The sequence below is a fragment of the Penicillium samsonianum genome (assembly GCF_028829775.1).
Source record: "Penicillium samsonianum strain IBT 33392 chromosome Unknown utg000003l_segment0_segment0, whole genome shotgun sequence".
Lineage (NCBI taxonomy): Eukaryota > Fungi > Ascomycota > Eurotiomycetes > Eurotiales > Aspergillaceae > Penicillium > Penicillium samsonianum.
In genome coordinates this window covers 3097336-3113869 of record NW_026643261.1, presented here as the reverse complement: position 1 = coordinate 3113869, position 16534 = coordinate 3097336, and the positions used below count along the sequence as shown (strand labels likewise).

At 49.8% G+C, this 16534-nt stretch overlaps 9 protein-coding genes across 9 annotated transcripts; 5 read left to right on the top strand and 4 right to left on the bottom strand.

The window, feature by feature from the left end:
* Positions 1-1555: 1555 nt before the first annotated feature.
* Positions 1556-3454, top strand: N7471_004770 (uncharacterized protein; the record flags this gene model as incomplete). The annotated part of the gene is made up of 5 exons (XM_057277489.1): positions 1556-1630; positions 1690-1923; positions 1991-2644; positions 2685-2868; positions 2898-3454. The coding sequence occupies 5 exons, from the start codon at positions 1556-1558 to the stop codon at positions 3452-3454; spliced, it is 1704 nt and encodes a 567-aa protein (XP_057137099.1).
* Positions 3455-4704: 1250 nt separating this feature from the next.
* Positions 4705-5472, bottom strand: N7471_004769 (40S ribosomal protein eS12; the record flags this gene model as incomplete). The annotated part of the gene is made up of 3 exons (XM_057277488.1): positions 4705-4829; positions 4901-5219; positions 5470-5472. The coding sequence occupies 3 exons, from the start codon at positions 5470-5472 to the stop codon at positions 4705-4707; spliced, it is 447 nt and encodes a 148-aa protein (XP_057137098.1).
* A 553-nt stretch (positions 5473-6025) lies between these two features.
* On the bottom strand, positions 6026-9663 carry N7471_004768 (putative histone deacetylase complex subunit (Hos4); the record flags this gene model as incomplete). The annotated part of the gene is made up of 4 exons (XM_057277487.1): positions 6026-6238; positions 6291-8258; positions 8306-8666; positions 8747-9663. The coding sequence occupies 4 exons, from the start codon at positions 9661-9663 to the stop codon at positions 6026-6028; spliced, it is 3459 nt and encodes a 1152-aa protein (XP_057137097.1).
* Positions 9664-9687: 24 nt separating this feature from the next.
* On the top strand, positions 9688-9891 carry N7471_004767 (uncharacterized protein; the record flags this gene model as incomplete). Its single annotated transcript, XM_057277486.1, has 1 exon — positions 9688-9891. One exon carries the CDS (start codon positions 9688-9690, stop codon positions 9889-9891), a length of 204 nt encoding a protein of 67 aa, XP_057137096.1.
* Positions 9892-10724: 833 nt separating this feature from the next.
* N7471_004766 (putative 3-oxo-5-alpha-steroid 4-dehydrogenase) lies at positions 10725-11772 on the top strand (the record flags this gene model as incomplete). The annotated part of the gene is made up of 2 exons (XM_057277485.1): positions 10725-10823; positions 10906-11772. The coding sequence occupies 2 exons, from the start codon at positions 10725-10727 to the stop codon at positions 11770-11772; spliced, it is 966 nt and encodes a 321-aa protein (XP_057137095.1).
* Positions 11773-11823: 51 nt separating this feature from the next.
* N7471_004765 (uncharacterized protein) lies at positions 11824-12772 on the bottom strand (the record flags this gene model as incomplete). The annotated part of the gene is made up of 2 exons (XM_057277484.1): positions 11824-12486; positions 12668-12772. The coding sequence occupies 2 exons, from the start codon at positions 12770-12772 to the stop codon at positions 11824-11826; spliced, it is 768 nt and encodes a 255-aa protein (XP_057137094.1).
* A 359-nt stretch (positions 12773-13131) lies between these two features.
* N7471_004764 (peptidylprolyl isomerase) lies at positions 13132-13705 on the top strand (the record flags this gene model as incomplete). Its single annotated transcript, XM_057277483.1, has 3 exons — positions 13132-13263; positions 13394-13496; positions 13551-13705. The coding sequence occupies 3 exons, from the start codon at positions 13132-13134 to the stop codon at positions 13703-13705; spliced, it is 390 nt and encodes a 129-aa protein (XP_057137093.1).
* Positions 13706-13882: 177 nt separating this feature from the next.
* N7471_004763 (UDP-galactose transporter HUT1) lies at positions 13883-15241 on the bottom strand (the record flags this gene model as incomplete). Its single annotated transcript, XM_057277482.1, has 2 exons — positions 13883-14948; positions 15015-15241. The coding sequence occupies 2 exons, from the start codon at positions 15239-15241 to the stop codon at positions 13883-13885; spliced, it is 1293 nt and encodes a 430-aa protein (XP_057137092.1).
* Positions 15242-15725: 484 nt separating this feature from the next.
* N7471_004762 (uncharacterized protein) lies at positions 15726-16388 on the top strand (the record flags this gene model as incomplete). The annotated part of the gene is made up of 1 exon (XM_057277481.1): positions 15726-16388. The coding sequence occupies one exon, from the start codon at positions 15726-15728 to the stop codon at positions 16386-16388; it is 663 nt and encodes a 220-aa protein (XP_057137091.1).
* Between the last annotated feature and the right edge of the window lie 146 nt (positions 16389-16534).

Here is a 16534-nt window from a genome sequence, read left to right as displayed (position 1 = left end):
GTCCGTTCGTTTTTTTCTTGTAGTGGCCCTCACACAAATTGCGCAGATATTATGGCCACGCAGTCTATATATATCACACCCGAGGACCGAGATCAATTTACTTTATCCTTTACTTCTGAGTTTGTTCTTTGCTTTCATCTTGCTTCGACGGCCAGCAGATATCCCTCGAAGGATGGGCTGCTGCTGGATTGCCCCATTTGATCACTACATACTGTGTCGTCTTCTCGCTTTTGAATAGTCGCCTCAGAAATCCACTATGCGCTCCAAAACTGCCGTGTGGTATCTGACAGCATAAGCCAATCAATGCTATGCAATATTTGATTTACATAAATGGTATTAGCCTCGTGGTAGAATAAACTCGGTCTTTTCTCCGCCAGAAAGTGAAGGCTGATAATTGGCATTGGAACTGTAATAAAGAACAGTGACTATGCGCATGAATCTGACCACATACTATCTAGTTTGGTCAGATTAATATACAATAAGGTAATAGCCTTCCCGGGATTCTCATCAATTGTCCACCGATTAAAACCCGGTCATACCCCATCGTTTAAACACTTCTTCTCAAAATGACCCAAGGCTTTTGCCAACCGGGACAAGGCACCTTTCTCTTGGGAATCGTATTACGATAAGGTTAAATAGGAAAAATAGCGTAATCGATTCGCTAAAGGAAAAAAGGGACGGAGAGGGAAAAGGAAGAGAGAGAGAAACGGAGAGAGCTACTGCTATCTACAAACAGGATCTGTTAGTTAACTAGTTATAACTATGTGTTGCATAACAAATCAGGCATCTAACATCCCCCTTAACATAACTAACTACAGATCCTTATCCACTCTATAGAAAGATATTAGGGTTAAATAGTCGAATCATTCCGGTATATACATACTATAAAAACCTCTCAGAGGCGTGCTCACTTTTACTCAGTGATCAAAAAGCGGCAAGGGGTGAGCACTAAAGTGGAAAGAGAAAGCCATATCGATCGGCCTAAAATCCGGTGTGTATGTAGCCCTACATCCCTGGGGTATACGGCCCCGGGGAGTACGACGACACGATTAATCACTTATAAGCATCACTCTATTAAATCTCTTCTTAATACAAGTCTAGGATGATCTAAGGATATTGGGAAAATGCCCGACTTGTAGAGCTTAGGAAGACAAATATCAAGCTTCACTGCCCAGGTGGTTTTCAACAACCCGTGGACTATTGATATTATATATTATAATATAATGAAATACATCTTTAAGGAGAATCCCGGGGAGTAGCGAGAAATACATGTGCCTACCTCAGAAATGTTTTCCTTGGCAGTTTTATAGAAGTCCACGGTGCTAAGCATTACTTATATTCGAGATGACTTATTCCAGACATATAACAGCGGAGACCGCACTTGCCAATAAACCTCAGCCTCACCAGCACGTGCGTAAGCGAGGATAGAAAACACACAGTGCCTACAACTTCAACATAACAATCTAAGGGTATATGCCAACTCAACAGAGGTCTACAATAGAGAGACACGTTGATAGATATACGGGAAAGGAATCAGACGGTTGTCGGCCACGCTATGTCTTCTTGCAATTTCAACTGCTCAGCTCCCACCCCCGCCTTATCTCAAAACAGCGATATCACTGGAATTGGGGTATGAGTTTCCCCCTAGGCCTTTCTCTCATCGGCCATGGGCGCATCTCACATTCTTAGAACATTATCAACAGTATCGTGACTGCCGGCTTCGTTGTAGTGATCATTTCCCTCCATTACGTCGCCGTCTACGATCCAACCTGCGACCCGTTTCAAAAGGATGGCCAAACTCTACCAACTCCGTTTCGACCTAACCCAATCGACGAAGGTGTCTTAACACAGCTCAAATTAATCCTATGGCACGCACCATTCGTCAAAAATGGCGGCAAAAAACTTGCAGACTTCTTACTCAAGGTGGGTTAATCTTATGAGATCGGATCGGTGAACCAGGAATGATTAAAAATAACTTCGAAAAAAACAGTGCATCCGAGCATTCAGCGACATACAAATCGTGACAGGCTTCTCCATCCTGATCAGCGGGTATATCCAGCTCAGATGCGGCCTGTCAACCTATCATTGGCTGGTCATTGTCCACCTGGCCTGGATTTCCTGCCTGACTCAGTTATCTTGCTTAACGCTTCTGCGCAACCATCTTCATGACCACCCTATAGAGCGGATATTGAGGTTACTGGCAGTGGGTGTATTGGTGGTACTGTTGATTGTGGGGCTTAGTTTCACTGGAAACTATCGCTGGGCCTTTGACGCAGACAATGGCGATCATCCGACCCTTAGTGACCCTGCAGTCTGTTATATGCGCGCTCGTCCGGAGATGAATTCGGCGTTTTTGTCGATGCCTTTCTCGATGATATTGATGATCTCTGGATTTGCCTCGAGGGTGATTAATCTCTACGATACACGTTCAGTTGGTATTATTGGACGAGCCAGAACCTTCCTTGCAGGACACGTACGAAGGTTGCTACGCATTGTGTATAATTGGAGCCACCCGTCTGGCTCGCCACAGAGTCTGAAATTGATGCTTTGCTACCTTCCCCTCTTATCTGTATACTTCACGTGTTTGGTGCTCGTGGATGTGTGGGATTCCGCCATTAAAGAGGTCAGATATCTCATATGGGACGTGTGTTGATTACATCCCATGTTTTCTGACTTGGCCTTAGGTCGTCTGGTTAATTGTCGCCTTTGTATATGGTATTATCCGATTGATAGGGACCATATATCGACCGGAAAAGATGGGCCTCGAGGCTTCGTTGACTGGTTTCAACAATTGGTCGTTTGGCCAAGTTGCTTCTGCGGTATTACTGGCCGCACCGCTCATCACAATCATCGAGTATTTCCAGGAAGGTGAGTCAAATCTGGTGATTGCTATCTAGGATCAACTAAAAGGTCTAATACTTGCGTAGAAGATGACATTAGCGCACAAAATGAGCCCCTCGCAGACGACGAGACTCCTACACAAGACGAGACTCCCGCACAAGATGAAGAACAACCTCTCTCTGGCGGTCAAACCGTACCCCGGCCCGAACTCCTTTCTATACCAAACCCAACTACCACGGATCGCAACGACCCCGACAATGATTGGATGTCGCACCCCAACATACCCAATCTGATCTATATACATCTAGCCATGTTAATTTTTCCAGTTATCTCCTGGGCGGCAGACCGTGATCCCGGCAAGATGAACACGTTGTTATTAGACGGTACTATCAGCTTCTCGGGTCTTTGGGTGGTTGTACTCATTCTTTACTCTTTGATGGCGGAGAGTGCATTTGCGGAAAGGAAGCCTACACTCAACTTCTTTCTACAACATGGGATAAAGTTATACAGCGTTGCGTTTATGAACTTTTATATCTCCATTTTGGCAATGGTTGCTTATTGTATCCTGCCGCTCCTCATTGTCGGTGCTTTGGCATATCGATTTTGGGATTGAGAATCTAACATTTTCAGTATTTCCTTTTTCTTAAGTCTTACACTCAACGGAGATCTCAGCCTTCGTGCGGTTGGCATTGTCATAGATCCTCATTACACAATTCATGATGCTCTAGGATCACTGACATCATACTATCATACTCTGCAGCCTCGTATGTCTCCTGCCAATACTTTTCCCTGTGATAGCTGGGTCCCTTCTGCTTTGTACCGAATACTCCCTTTCAAATCCCCTATAGCCGGCCCAGCGCTGTAGCTGTTCGCTCCTCCATTACATCTCACTCCCAACAACCGGCAGCTTTCCTCCAGGAAAACGTTAATAAATTGCATCCTCGTCCTTGTCGCGACCTTTTATGACTTCGCGATAAATTCGAGTTGTGTCCAAGCTCGAAGCTTGTCAAGCTATTCCAGAAACTTGAAACCCTCCTCCATCGGCGTGGTCAGCGTTGGCCTGATATAAATCTCTAAGAAAGGTCTCTCCGTGAAAATCCGGTCCAAGCCAGCTGTGTCAGTACAGGCCCTTGACGTCGCCCTCTTCCCATTCCATATATGTGCTCGTCAACACAACCCGGTGTCGTCTTGGGTTCGATATACCATCGATTGATATCACGTAAAACATTACCAGCCGGCCGACTAGGGCAAATAAATGGGCTGGTTATCAGGTCCTAGCAGGAACTGGTCGTGTTGCTGGACTCCAAATGGTAATGTTTCCCAGTGTTACGATAGATATAGCCTCAGGAGCGACTGTCCTTCTTCAATTGACACGGCCATAATCGCAGTCCAGAACGTTCTGTGCAGGAACAGGTTGAAGAGGTCGATCGAGTGTTTTGTCTTTATTCATTGGATTGTGGACTTCCGTCTGACTTTGAGCTTCGAGCCGAAAAGTGCGCTTTTCTCTGGACTTACGTTAGAAGGCTTTTACAATAAGGCACAGATGCTATCACATCTTATTTTATCGTTTGTGTCAAAGTAGACAAGATGTCCAGATGCCATTGGTGCCGCGAACCCGAGTAAACGGGGCACGGCTATAGACTAGGTGATTCGAAATGACCGGTTCAAAAGACCAAATAGAGACATCACAAATCTCCACTAACATAGATACCAAATCCAGAGAGTATACTCCGAGTCCAGCTGGTAGTTTCGATATTGATCTATCCCTCATGTATTCCTCCTTTGATCCCCACCACAAAGCCCCCCAGTCAACCCGACGCCTGAAACGAGGCCTGCTACTCACAGCCGCTCAGTAGAAATAATCTATTGCTCGGTCTGGAAGTAGTTGAGGAGAACGGAGCGCTCCTGGGACTCCTCACCCCAATCCTTGACAACGACGCAAGAGCAGTTGACAACCTTGCGGGCGTTACCCTCACGGTCGAGAGTGCCTAAAGAACAAAACGTTAGCAAATATACCCCCAAATTGAATATCCTGTATCAATAGAAGGGGAAAACATACAGAGACCGACCCACTCGCCGAGCATCTTTCCGTCAGGAACCTTGATAAGGGGAATCTTGTGCTCGGAGCAGAGAGCGACGACAAGCTTCTTGTAAGCCTCCTCCTCGCAGCCCTCGTTCAGGACACACATGTGGGCCTCGCGGCGGTCGAGGGCCTTGGCGGCCTCACGGAGACCACGGGCAAGACCGTCGTGGATCAGGGAGACGCGCAGAACACCCTTGAGGGCGTCCAGGACGGACATCTGGCCGCTGCCGGCATCGGCAGAAACCTCGACCTCCTCAGCGGGGGCGATGGGGGATGTGGGCTCTTCTCCGTCCGACTAGAGTACTATTGTTAGTATTGTGTGCTTCAAAGGTTCTATTGCTTGGATCGTTGTCGTGACTCTTGAGAGTTGGAATTGGACTGGACCAGTGCAGCGCATAGATAAGACAGCCGACGAGGGGTAGCCTCTACTGCGGCGTCGCAATCGCTCTCGCCGGCCATGTCCATTCCAGCATCTCAATTGTCGTGACTAGATCTGAGGCGGGTGCGGGTATGGTGTGAGGGTAATTCGCGGATATGAAACATACCATTTTGTTGCTTGTTATGCTTGAAATCGGATGATCCTCGAAGAGTAGAGTTGTTGGAGAGAGAAATTAAGTGGTGGTGCGGGCGGCGTGAAATTTCCCGCTATTTCGACTTTTTCGGCTGTGTGTGCCCTACGATTATGTCATGCGGTCCCCGCAAACATAGTCACGTGATATGCTTATCCCATCCATGGATCTATACAATCCATGTTTGTATGTTAATGCGACAGGTTTGGTTTGATGGCACTTTTAATCTAACCTTTGGGTTTTCTAACTTAATATGGGATTTACTACCTTACTACAAATATCTACATTTATATAAATATGTACGAGGAGGTAAGTTGAGTTTGAACTGAGTGTTATTTGAACACGGGCATGCATGATTACATTCATGACCACAGTGACTACAAAGAAACCATAGCAAAACTACCTAACAATAGTAGAATCATCACTGAACGCAAGAGGTATCATAATCGTACAATCAGAATCCGCCCTGTACACCGCTTCGCTGAATTGCTGACATCGCGCCGGGTCCAGCGAAAAGACGCTGAAAACAAAACTAGACATATGTACTAGGCCTAGAAGGGCCATAACCATTGAGACCGGTTCCGTTGGTTTCGACTGAGGATCCCGGGCCATGGCCATTGAGTTGGGGAGTGCCGAAATCTGCGCCAGTCGTCGGCGGCTCCGGATCGACGTGCATGTTCAAGAACTGCAGTTCTAGGCCGTGCAGGTGAGGGATGTGTGGGACGAGGTCTGTGAAATCAGAAAGCTAAGAAACTTGTTAGTTGAGGAGCATAACCTGCAGGCTCAAGAAAACTTACTCGGATCCAGAAGACATGCTCCATCTCGAAATACTTGGGGCGCGTGTCACAATCCTTCTGCATGATCTGTCCGATGCTCGAGCTTTGGAATCCAACATCGTCCGTATGAGTCAACATGCGACGGGTGACTCGCCACAGATTCACACGTTGAGTCGGTGTCGCCTTTCGCTTCTCCCAGCTGGCGTATTGCGAAAGCTGCAGATCATTGGTAGCTAGAAGAGGCGCAACCAAGTAGTTCGGTATCCATTTCTCGTCGGCGACATCCACACCACAGCTAGGATCGAGTTGACGGGTGAGGGCAGTAACTAGAGGCATGAAAGACTTGAGCCACTCATGACTTTTCGCACGGGGGTTGTTGGAGCCCACGAGGTTCGCTGCAACACGAAGGCGACTGGGAAGTGCCTCACGGCGTCGGTGCTCTGCTGCCTCGCGATCACGGCGCATCTTAGCGGCTCGAGCGCGTTCTTGCTCCAACCGCTTCAGACGATCATCTTCGGCTTGTTTGGCGCGTCGTTGTTCAATCTCCTTGCGTTTGCGGTCTTCCTCTTCAGCTTTTTCAACCTGGGCCACGCGTTCGGCTTCTTCTTTGGCAAGTCGATCGCGCTCGGCTTCCTCTGCAATGCGCTTTTCGTTCGCGGCACGCTCCTCTTCCGCCTTCTTGGCCTGGGCTCGTCGACGCTCATGAGCTTCAAGCTCGATACGTTTCGCGACGGCCATTGTGTCTTCCATGGTGTCGGCTCTAGGCTCGTGCGATTCCCTTTTCGTATCGCCGTTCTTCTTGGCGGGATCATGACGGGGTGACGTTGGGCGGGTTGGGGGTTTTTTGGAGGCGTCGGTGGGTTTGTGTGGTTGAGGTTCAGCAGCTCGATTAGATTCCTCGTGGGGTCGGCGAGGATGGGGTTTGCTGGCATCATTAGGTTGCCTTGGTGCACCATGTGTAGCACCAGAAGACTTATCTTCAGAGACAACCCGTCTCTTCTTTTTGCGCGCCTCGGGAGATAAGCGATCACTATCCGTGCCACGCGAACGAGATCGTTCCGGGGACCCATCAGCGCGAATGCGCTTCAAAGACAATGTGTTATCCGGTGCTGTATCAACACGCGGCTTCGGTGCCTCTTCGCGTCCAGAGAGCGAATCAGATGAGAAGAGACTCGGTCTACGCTCCTGGGGGCGACGTCCAGCAATGAGGCGTCTCTTTCGAATGTCTTCGTTGGGTGCCACCCCACTAGACTCGCTGTCTCGTCTGGCGGATAATGAAGATTTGGGTTTGGAGGAATCCGATGGTCGTGATGGATCGTGCTCTTTTTGACGACGCTTTTCTTTGATTGGATCCATGTCTTTCAAAGAATCGCGATTTCTGTTGGCGTTGGGGCTGGTGTTGTGCTTTTTGCGCGCGACAGGGGAGGAAGATCCTCTGCGTGGGGGACGTTTCTCCTCCTTCTCTTTCCCACGAGCACGGCGGGGTGAGTCGTCTTTGCGACGCTTGTCGGAACCTCCAAACCTTTCATACGCCTCTTTCAGAATCTGATACTCGTCCTCCCAGTTCTCACCCTGTCGACCACGAGACAGTTCAAAATACGTTCTTTCTTCAAACAGTCGTCGCGTGGGGTTAAATCCGGGTTGGTTTAGGATGAGCTGGATAACAGCGCTGTTACCTCGGCCAATTGCAGCAAGCATAGGTGTGTTGTAACCCGGTTTTTGACCACGCAACGGGTTTGGATCCGCGTCTGCATTTCCCATCGCATACAAAAGAGAGAGGACATCGTGGTGGCCACCCTTTGCCGCAGCAATCAAGGAAGCATTGTCGGCTTTCTGCAAAATATTCAGAATGCTCACCACCCCAGCCTCATCGCCTTTGGCAGCAAACTCTCGAAGGTTCTCAAATGTGGGTTTCGTCCACAGAAGGTCATTTCTCGTGGCTTCGCTTCGCCCACCCTTTCGTCGATTTCCTGCGCCCACTGGAGGGGGCTACGCATCGGAGGCGAATCTCGGGGGCTAGCTGCCGATCCTCTGACCGCCGAAGCTCGTCGCGAGGAAGGTTCCTTGCTCTCTGGTCTTGTATGTTCCTCTGAGCGTCGACCAGGCCGTAAATTGACCTTGGCGTCAGCAAGCGCTTTCCGCATCTCGTCATACTCATCATCATCTACAAAGGACGGAACCAACTCATAAGGCTCATCGCCTTCGGCATTCACAGTTCGCGGGTTTGCACCTGCATCAAGCAGGAGTTTGACCACCTCCACATTCCCGTTCTCCACAGCATCAATCAACGGGGTGTCTTTGTCAATGTTTTTAGTGTTAATCTCGCAGCCTGCATCAAGCAGGAACTTGACAATTTCGGCTTCTCCAGCAAGCGATGCGATCTGCAGGGGGTGTTGCCTGCATTATCGGGGATATTAATGTCTTCCGGTCGTTCGGCATGGCGCATCATCACTTGATCATGTTTCCGATCCGCGCACGCCCGCGCAAGAGGAGTCCGGCCGCTCTTGTCACGCAGCTTCTTCGGTCCCATTTGCTTAGCAGGGGACGCGGACGCACCGACTCCAGAGCCAAGCTTGCGTAAATGCGCCCCCGGCAGTGGGGAACCGCTTTGAGAGGAGGAGGTCGACTGTCTATCTTCGGAGCTATGTCGCCCAGAGTCTGTGAGCACAGGGGTTGGCGCCTTCTTCTTCGGGAACCGAGAGCCCGAAGCAGACCGTTGGTGGGATGGTCGATTGGGTGAGAGTGATCGTGTGTTGGATGGAGGTCTGGAGAGGCGCGTATTATTGGTATGTTTAAGTTCCCGCACAGGATGGGATGCTGCATGGGAGTTTGCGCGACGACGATCTCGTTGTTCCTCGGCACTGTCACTTAAGCTTCGCTTACGGAAAGCGCTAGCTATCTCTGACGCACGGTCGATTCCATTGGCAACACCTTCCGTTTCTGACATCTGAGAATCATCGACCTTTTCAATCTTTACTACCGATGGCGAAATTGCTCGGTGGCTTCGAGAAGGAGGGCTCCGTTCCCGTTCCCGTTCCCGTTCGCAAGTGTCGCCAAACACCCGTGGTTTCTTTCGCTGATGTCCATCGGTTCCGTTAGGCTCATGGCGACTCGGATCGTGCTTTATATGCTTTCTTTTCTTCTCCGGCGACAAGGATTCTCGACCTGATTGGATTATTGTCTCCGCCTCCGAATCCGCCCTAGGACTAGGAGGCCCATCCTCCTCCCCTTCTGAATGTACACGTGTCGGTCCATCGCTGTCTACCCGTGGGTGGGGATCTGCACGAGCTTTGCCCGGTGATGAAGGACCAACAGGGTCTGGCTTTACTGTGGCAAGCCTATTCTGACCGACGTCCAGGGCAGCTGGTAAAGAGACTGCCTCGACATCACTCATAGCGATAGCACTCGAAGACTTGAAATGCCGCTCGTCATTTTGGGGCGGAAACGCGACCGACAAAACAACCGTGGTCGACAACGCCAGCAGTTGTGCGCGGACGTCGATCCTGGATCGCGGGTTTCACCCGCAAAGAGAGTCTTGAAACGTGGGCAATACCGCTCCGGGGTACGGGAGCGATACGGGATGTTGATCGAGGAAGTCCGGATATTGGATTTACTGGTATAGGTATATAGGTCGAGGGTGAAATCGAGGGTTGTTTTTTTACCTTGGGAGTTGAATGGGGGAAGAAAGAGAAGTGAAGAGGAAAAGCGGGAAGGGAAAGGAATGGGACTGGATTCATTGGGCGTAGGGCTCCTCACTGGGTCAGGTTTGGCCACAGTAGAATCATCGAGCTGCAGGTGGGGATTTTGACTACTGGAAACATGCTTGTATCTTAGAGGGGGTCGACGTTAGAGCTCTTGATATTTTACTCGTTTTTTTTTTCCTTTTTCCTTTTTTCTTTTTTCATTGAATGTCCTTCCTGTTCCGAAGGTGAATATCCATAGATACTCCATACGGGAGACGATACGACAGATACCGTGATACCGTGAAAAAAGGGGGGGGCCTCTGACCACTAACCCTAATTTGGAAATTGCAAACCGGGCAAACAGCGTATCCAGGCTAGACCAAATGCGGTCAAGTGGATTTGCCTCCAAGTCGCCACTCAGCGTGTCAGCCCATATCTCGGCCTGTGTGAATATCGTTATTAAATATCTAGGTATAGAATACACTTAGAACTAACTTATACTCCGTACTGGGTACATAAGGACCTCTATCTGTAATCTACCCCAATTGCCCTAATTCCCAAGCTAATCCCGAGGCCGAACTAACTCCAAACGCCCCCCGTTGGCGAGAGCTGAAGGATCGGCGGGAGGGCTGGGTTTCTCCACAATAAACACCTCCCGAAAACATCTCACTGATATCATCACAATGACACTAAATTAGAAACGAAATACGAAACAGAAACGGGAAAAAAACAAAAGAGAGAAGGGGGGAAAACCAAGGCTCATCCAAGAGCCATGTATCTAATCTCTCAATGGGTCGATAACACCCTGGAAGCCACCGGCATGGATGCCGTGGACGCTCTACGCGCGTTCTTCCTGCTGGCCGCCGCCACGGTACGATACGCCCTGTGATAGTGGTGATAGTGAACACCTCCTGCAGACGCACCCAACTAACGCCAACCCCTCTCGTATGCAGACCATCTCGATCAGCATCCCAACCTCATTACGGTCCCGCTTCCTCACCTATGGCCCACGCGCGACCTCGGCCACCAGCTCTGCACCACCTCGCGCCCAGAACCCCTCCACCGAGAGCAAGGGCTTCCTTGACTATCTCGCTACTTGGCAGGTGCCACATAGCTATTTCACGCATTTCTATGTTGCATCTGTCCTGTCGTCGGTCTTCTGGGTTGCCCAATTGCTATCGCGGGGTGTGGTGTTCCAAGCCATCGCATCCCGCGTTAGTGAGGACCATCAACGGCATTCCATGTCCCTGACTCAGTTGGTGATTTGCTGTGTGCTATTGGCTGTACAGGGATCCCGGCGTCTATGGGAGTGCCATGTCTTTTCAAAGCCTTCGTCATCGCAGATGTGGTTTATGCACTGGCTGTTGGGCTTGGGTTTCTACCTAGCGGCAGGAGTTGCCATTTGGATCGAGGGTTCCGGTACTCTGTTGACCAAAAATCTGACCATTGCCCATCTGCAGATGACCAACGCCCCAAGTTTGCGCACTTTCTTCCTCGTCCCGCTCTTCCTGGTGGCGTCTGGTCTGCAGCACGACTCCCATCACTACCTGTACTCGTTGAAAAAATACACCCTCCCGGAGCATCCCATGTTCCGCGGTGTTGTATGTCCCCACTACGGCGCAGAATGCGTGGTCTACTTATCGCTGGCGCTGTTGGCTGCGCCGCGAGGTGAATGGGTCAATAAAACTATGTTGTCTTGTCTGGCTTTCGTCGCGGTCAACCTGGGTCTGACAGCTCGGAATACCAAGCAGTGGTATACGCAAAAGTTCGGCAAAGACTCAGTGCAGGACTGGTGGTTTATGATTCCCTATGTCTACTAACATAGAGCTAAAAATAAATAAAAGAACCGGAATTTGGAAATGAGGTACTCGTTACCTCCCACCTAAAAACTTCAAGGTGTTCCCCATCTTCACAACATGGAGCACGTCCCTATACGTAAGGCTAGTCCTCGTCTTTCTCTCGTACCACCCGCTCTGGTACGGTTCCCTCTCCCGCAAGAGCTCCCAGTTGCAGATGGAGTGCGGGCCTAGATCCTCATCTCTCGTCGTTTCGGTGATGCCATGCAGAAGATCCGTGTACATCTTGCCCCTCGTGATCAGCAGACTCCGTCTCTCCTGCAAGATCCTGTATTGAGGTCTTCGATTTGTGTCGGGTATCCCGGCAACATTTCTTCCGGCCTTGGCTGGTGTACCGCTTTCTTCCCTGTCGCCTTGGGTGTGTTTGTGGTACAAATCGAGCACAATTGGCGCTCCTAGGCTCACTGTCGCAACGAGGGGATAGTACGCTGCTCCATCTTCGTGCGGCAAGATCCCTTGTCCAGGCTGGTACTCGTTTACTAAGACATGGTTGGGCGCCTTGTGTGGCGCATCGTTGAAGATACGCAGTGCCTCAAACCGCGGCTCAACGATCGGTGATCTAAGCCAAGCTGGTAGGGGCGATGCAAGAAGAGCATTACTCTCGGTGAGGGCTGATGGCCATGTTTGAAGTCTGCGGTGCGAGAGCTGGGTCCAGCGCGGCAGCGGCGCTGATTGTACCTGTGAGTTGGTGCAGTGAGTGAGATCTGAACATGAATAAGTGACATTCGGCGTCTATGCATCGATGGTCGAAGAGAAATGACATAATGACAAGCACATATATTCGTCCAGTATTTAACATCAATCGTTCAAGGCATGGTTTCTAAGAACACATACTCATAAGAAAAGCATTGGCGCTTACCTTCTGAAGTAACCAATCCTCCTCGTCCTCTGTAATGAAGTCCGATATATAGAATGCATCCTCGGGCAATGCGGTGATTCGTGCAGCTTCAAGATTGAATCCCATTTGCTTTCCAAGCTCGGACTAGTACTAGATACGTGGTTCCTAGTCCCTCGATTTTGCTGACTTCAGTGGTCTTTTGTCTCAGCAATAGTTATTGGTGAGAAGTTGGCAGTGTGGGCGAAGTCAAAGGAAAGATGAATGGTTTTGTAGAAAAGCAAGATACTGCAGCATTTGAGCGGGATAATTCCATATGTATAACTCTTTAGAGTAGAGAGTCTACAATAATACACCCGCATCCACGTCACACACTCTTTCTGCCTTGCAACCTCAGGCAACAATATTTCACCCCCACATCAGCTCAATCCGAACAACCAGCGGCCGAGGCAGCTATAACAACATATTGTTGAACCCTCTCGTCCAAAATGGCCCCCAAGAACAACGCCAAAGCCGCCAAGGGCAAGGGCAAGGATACCTCCGCCGATGACGCCAAGGGCAAAGGTGGAAAAGGAGGAGCTGTGAAAGGCGCACAGTCAATTAACGTGCGGCACATTCTTGTATGTTTTTTCGCTCTTCTCTTTCCAATCTCGGATCCTCTATCTATGATGCAGGGAGCTGGCCCATATACTACCAGATCCTGTAGACAGGGGAAAGGGTTGTTATATAGCTCATTCTAATCATGTCTAGTGCGAGAAACACGCCAAGAAAGAAGAAGCCCTTGAGAAGCTTCGCAATGGCACCAAGTTTGATGAGGTTGCTCGTGAATTCTCGGAGGATAAGGCTAGACAAGGTAAGTAGACCTCTCTGAGGGACGAAATGAACAGGACTGATTTCTTTTCTGCAGGAGGGTCGCTCGGATGGAAGACGAAGGGCGGGCTGGACCCTGCATTTGAGAATGTTGCTTTTGAGCTTGAAACCAGCACGACGGGAAATCCCAAGTATGCTGAGGTCAAGACCGGGTTTGGATATCATATCATCATGGTTGAGGGGCGGAAGTGAGCTTCTTCCCATTACTTACGCCTGTAAAAGACAAACGGCCACAATAATATACCCACAACAAGACCTGAGAAAATATGTAAAAGGAGAAGCCACGCAGAAGTTGTAACTTCGCTTTATATTTTGGAAATCTAAATGCTCTATAGATGAAATCCTATCTACAGAGCCAAGCAAAACATCTCACAACTCCTTCTTCGCAGCCTCAATCTTCGACCGCTCTTTTGCCTTCTTCTCTGATCTTTGTACCACTGCTTCAGCGCCAATGCCGCCGAAGACCAGACTGATCCCTAGCCACTGGCCGCCAGACAGAGAATGTCCGAACCAGAAAACGCTGAGGAGCATAGTCAACATCTTGCGTGTTACGGTGACGGTGACAAGCAGCAGTGAGGAGAAGCGAGACAGAGTGTGGAAAATGAAGAGCTGCCCAACAGCCCCGCATGCCGCGAACCCAAAGACATGCTTCAGCGCCTCTGGGTGGCGGGAGAGGAAAGAGAAGGCACCAATCAGCTCAGTCTCAGTGGACGGGGGAATGGGGAAGGGCAGGAGGTTATGCAAAATCCCGCTCTGTGATATATGCGGCATGACCAGGAGGTACGTAGAAGTTAGAATGGTCGAAAGAACATTCTGAGCGACCATCATCTGGGGTCCGGTGAAGCGGGTGTACAGCTTGGGCGAGGAGAAGACGTGGTCTTGCGTGGTGTTGGTCAGGCCATCCAAGAGGAGGTTGATGGACAACAAAAAGATACCCCATCCGGAGGATCCAGACTGGTCCTTGGCAGCGACTTTCTTACTTGTTCCTGGGTGGTGCAGACTGAAAGTTGCGACGCCGAGAGTGACCATCAGGACAACGCCGTACTTGTACAAGGGGTATCTCTTGCGGAAGATGGTCAGGTGCAGGACCATGACCGGGAGTAGCTTGCATGATTTGGCGAGGATGAAGGTCAGGTAGTCGATGTGTTCGAGACTGGCGTAGCCAAAGGGTGACGCAAGTGACGAGGAGATTGCGACTAGAAGCAGGGGGAAGATGATCCGACGTGTGGGGAAGATAGATGGGATCTTTTGGCCACTCGGGGTTGAGAATAGGAGGTATGTAAAGCCGGTGATGGCCGCGAAGAAAGATTGGACCGTATTCAGCACTAGCGAGTAGGTGAATCGCTCCGTTGGAGGGTTTGGCTCCGCAATGGTTGCAGGGCGAACGAGATAGCTGGTCGTCGTGATCGCCTCCTGTAGCACACCCCAAGAGAGGCTTTTGTCTTATTAGTTTCTTTGGCCAGTCTCAGAAATCAGGCGAAACGCCGGTCGAGGCACTTACAATGCCGCATATATACCGAGAACGCAAATCACAAGTTGCGTCAGCCCAGGGCTGTCAGCGACGGTCTCCAGGGCCGCTGATGTTTTTTCGGACACGATTCCATTGGCGGGGGAAGGTATATCTGTGTTGCCACTTCCAGAATTTCGTGGCACGTCGGACTCTTCTGAGAGGTGCATTAATTGAGAGGGGGCTCTCTGGAGCGGCGCTGCTTGCTTTTGCCGTCCCATTGCGACAAATTGGGGCGGAATACAAGTTGGAAATGCAAGCAACTCGAACAAGACAGGGCAATATGAATTATGCAAAAGGGACTGGAAAAGGACCCTGTGTCGAAAATAGTCTTAGGTTGTCATGAGGGTCCTGGAGGATTCCTGGACCTGAAACCAAAAGAATAACAAGATGCCATGTGTTCTTACTTCATCTTGTCTATGATCGCCACCCCACATAACTTTTTTGTTTTTTTTTTTACTTGAACTCAAGATCAAAAGATGAAAGGAAGAATAGACTTGACAGTCTCAAATTATCATTTCCAATCTCTCAATTAAACCAAGAACTTACTAACTTCTTATCTCAACTATACAATCTAATTGAGGAAGGCGGTGTCAATAAATCAGATCTATACAGGCGGTGAAGCTCCCAAGGTTTGCGGTTTCTCGACCGGAGCTCCCTCAGCTTAAGTCGTACAAGACAAAAACCTCCAAGAAAATATCCATGATGGCAGACACACAGGAATCCACAAAACGGCCCAATGCATCGGCGATCACCAAGCACATCACCGAAAAAGGCTACGACTCCCCCCACCTCGCAACAGCCGCCCAAGTCCAGCACAACCTCGAGCACCAACACCTCTGGACCTCTATAATTGGAGACATCATTCCTGGACAGGCAGATGACTCAAAGACATCAAAAAAAGACCCCAACCAACCACCACGAGAACCAATTCCTCTGCTTTCCGGCTACCCCCCACACCGCGTGTACACACATCCAGACGAGCAGCTGTACATGCTAGAAAATGGGATTCGCGAAGACGACCTCAAGCCGGAGCGTATGTTCGTGGTACCAACTACACAGGGTCAGCCGTGGACATTGCGCCATGTGGCTACTGTGTTTGATCGGCTTCCTGAGTTCAAGCAAAAGGCTGAGGAGCATGATCGATCTGTCAATCCTACAAGCATGAAGCCGGGGGCGGAGGGTCTGGATCCCAAAAAGGCAGAGAAACTGGCTCAGTACTATGATAAGAAGGAGGAGGCTCGTTTGACCAAAGAATGGGGCACGCAAAGGTTTTTGCTTGCTATGGTGGATAAGGGGATGGGTGGTGACGGGACGGTGGCGTATTATGTTGTGCATGACGGCGAGGTAAAGCCGAGGCAGAACTGAGTGTGCGGAGCTGGGTGGTTCTCATATGATTACATATTGCATTCTTACCCCTCATGGGTTAACGACATGATGTGACGAATACTCATTCAAACGAGCAATGAAATGACATTATCCATATAGTATCCAGAGTACATTCAAAGTAACAA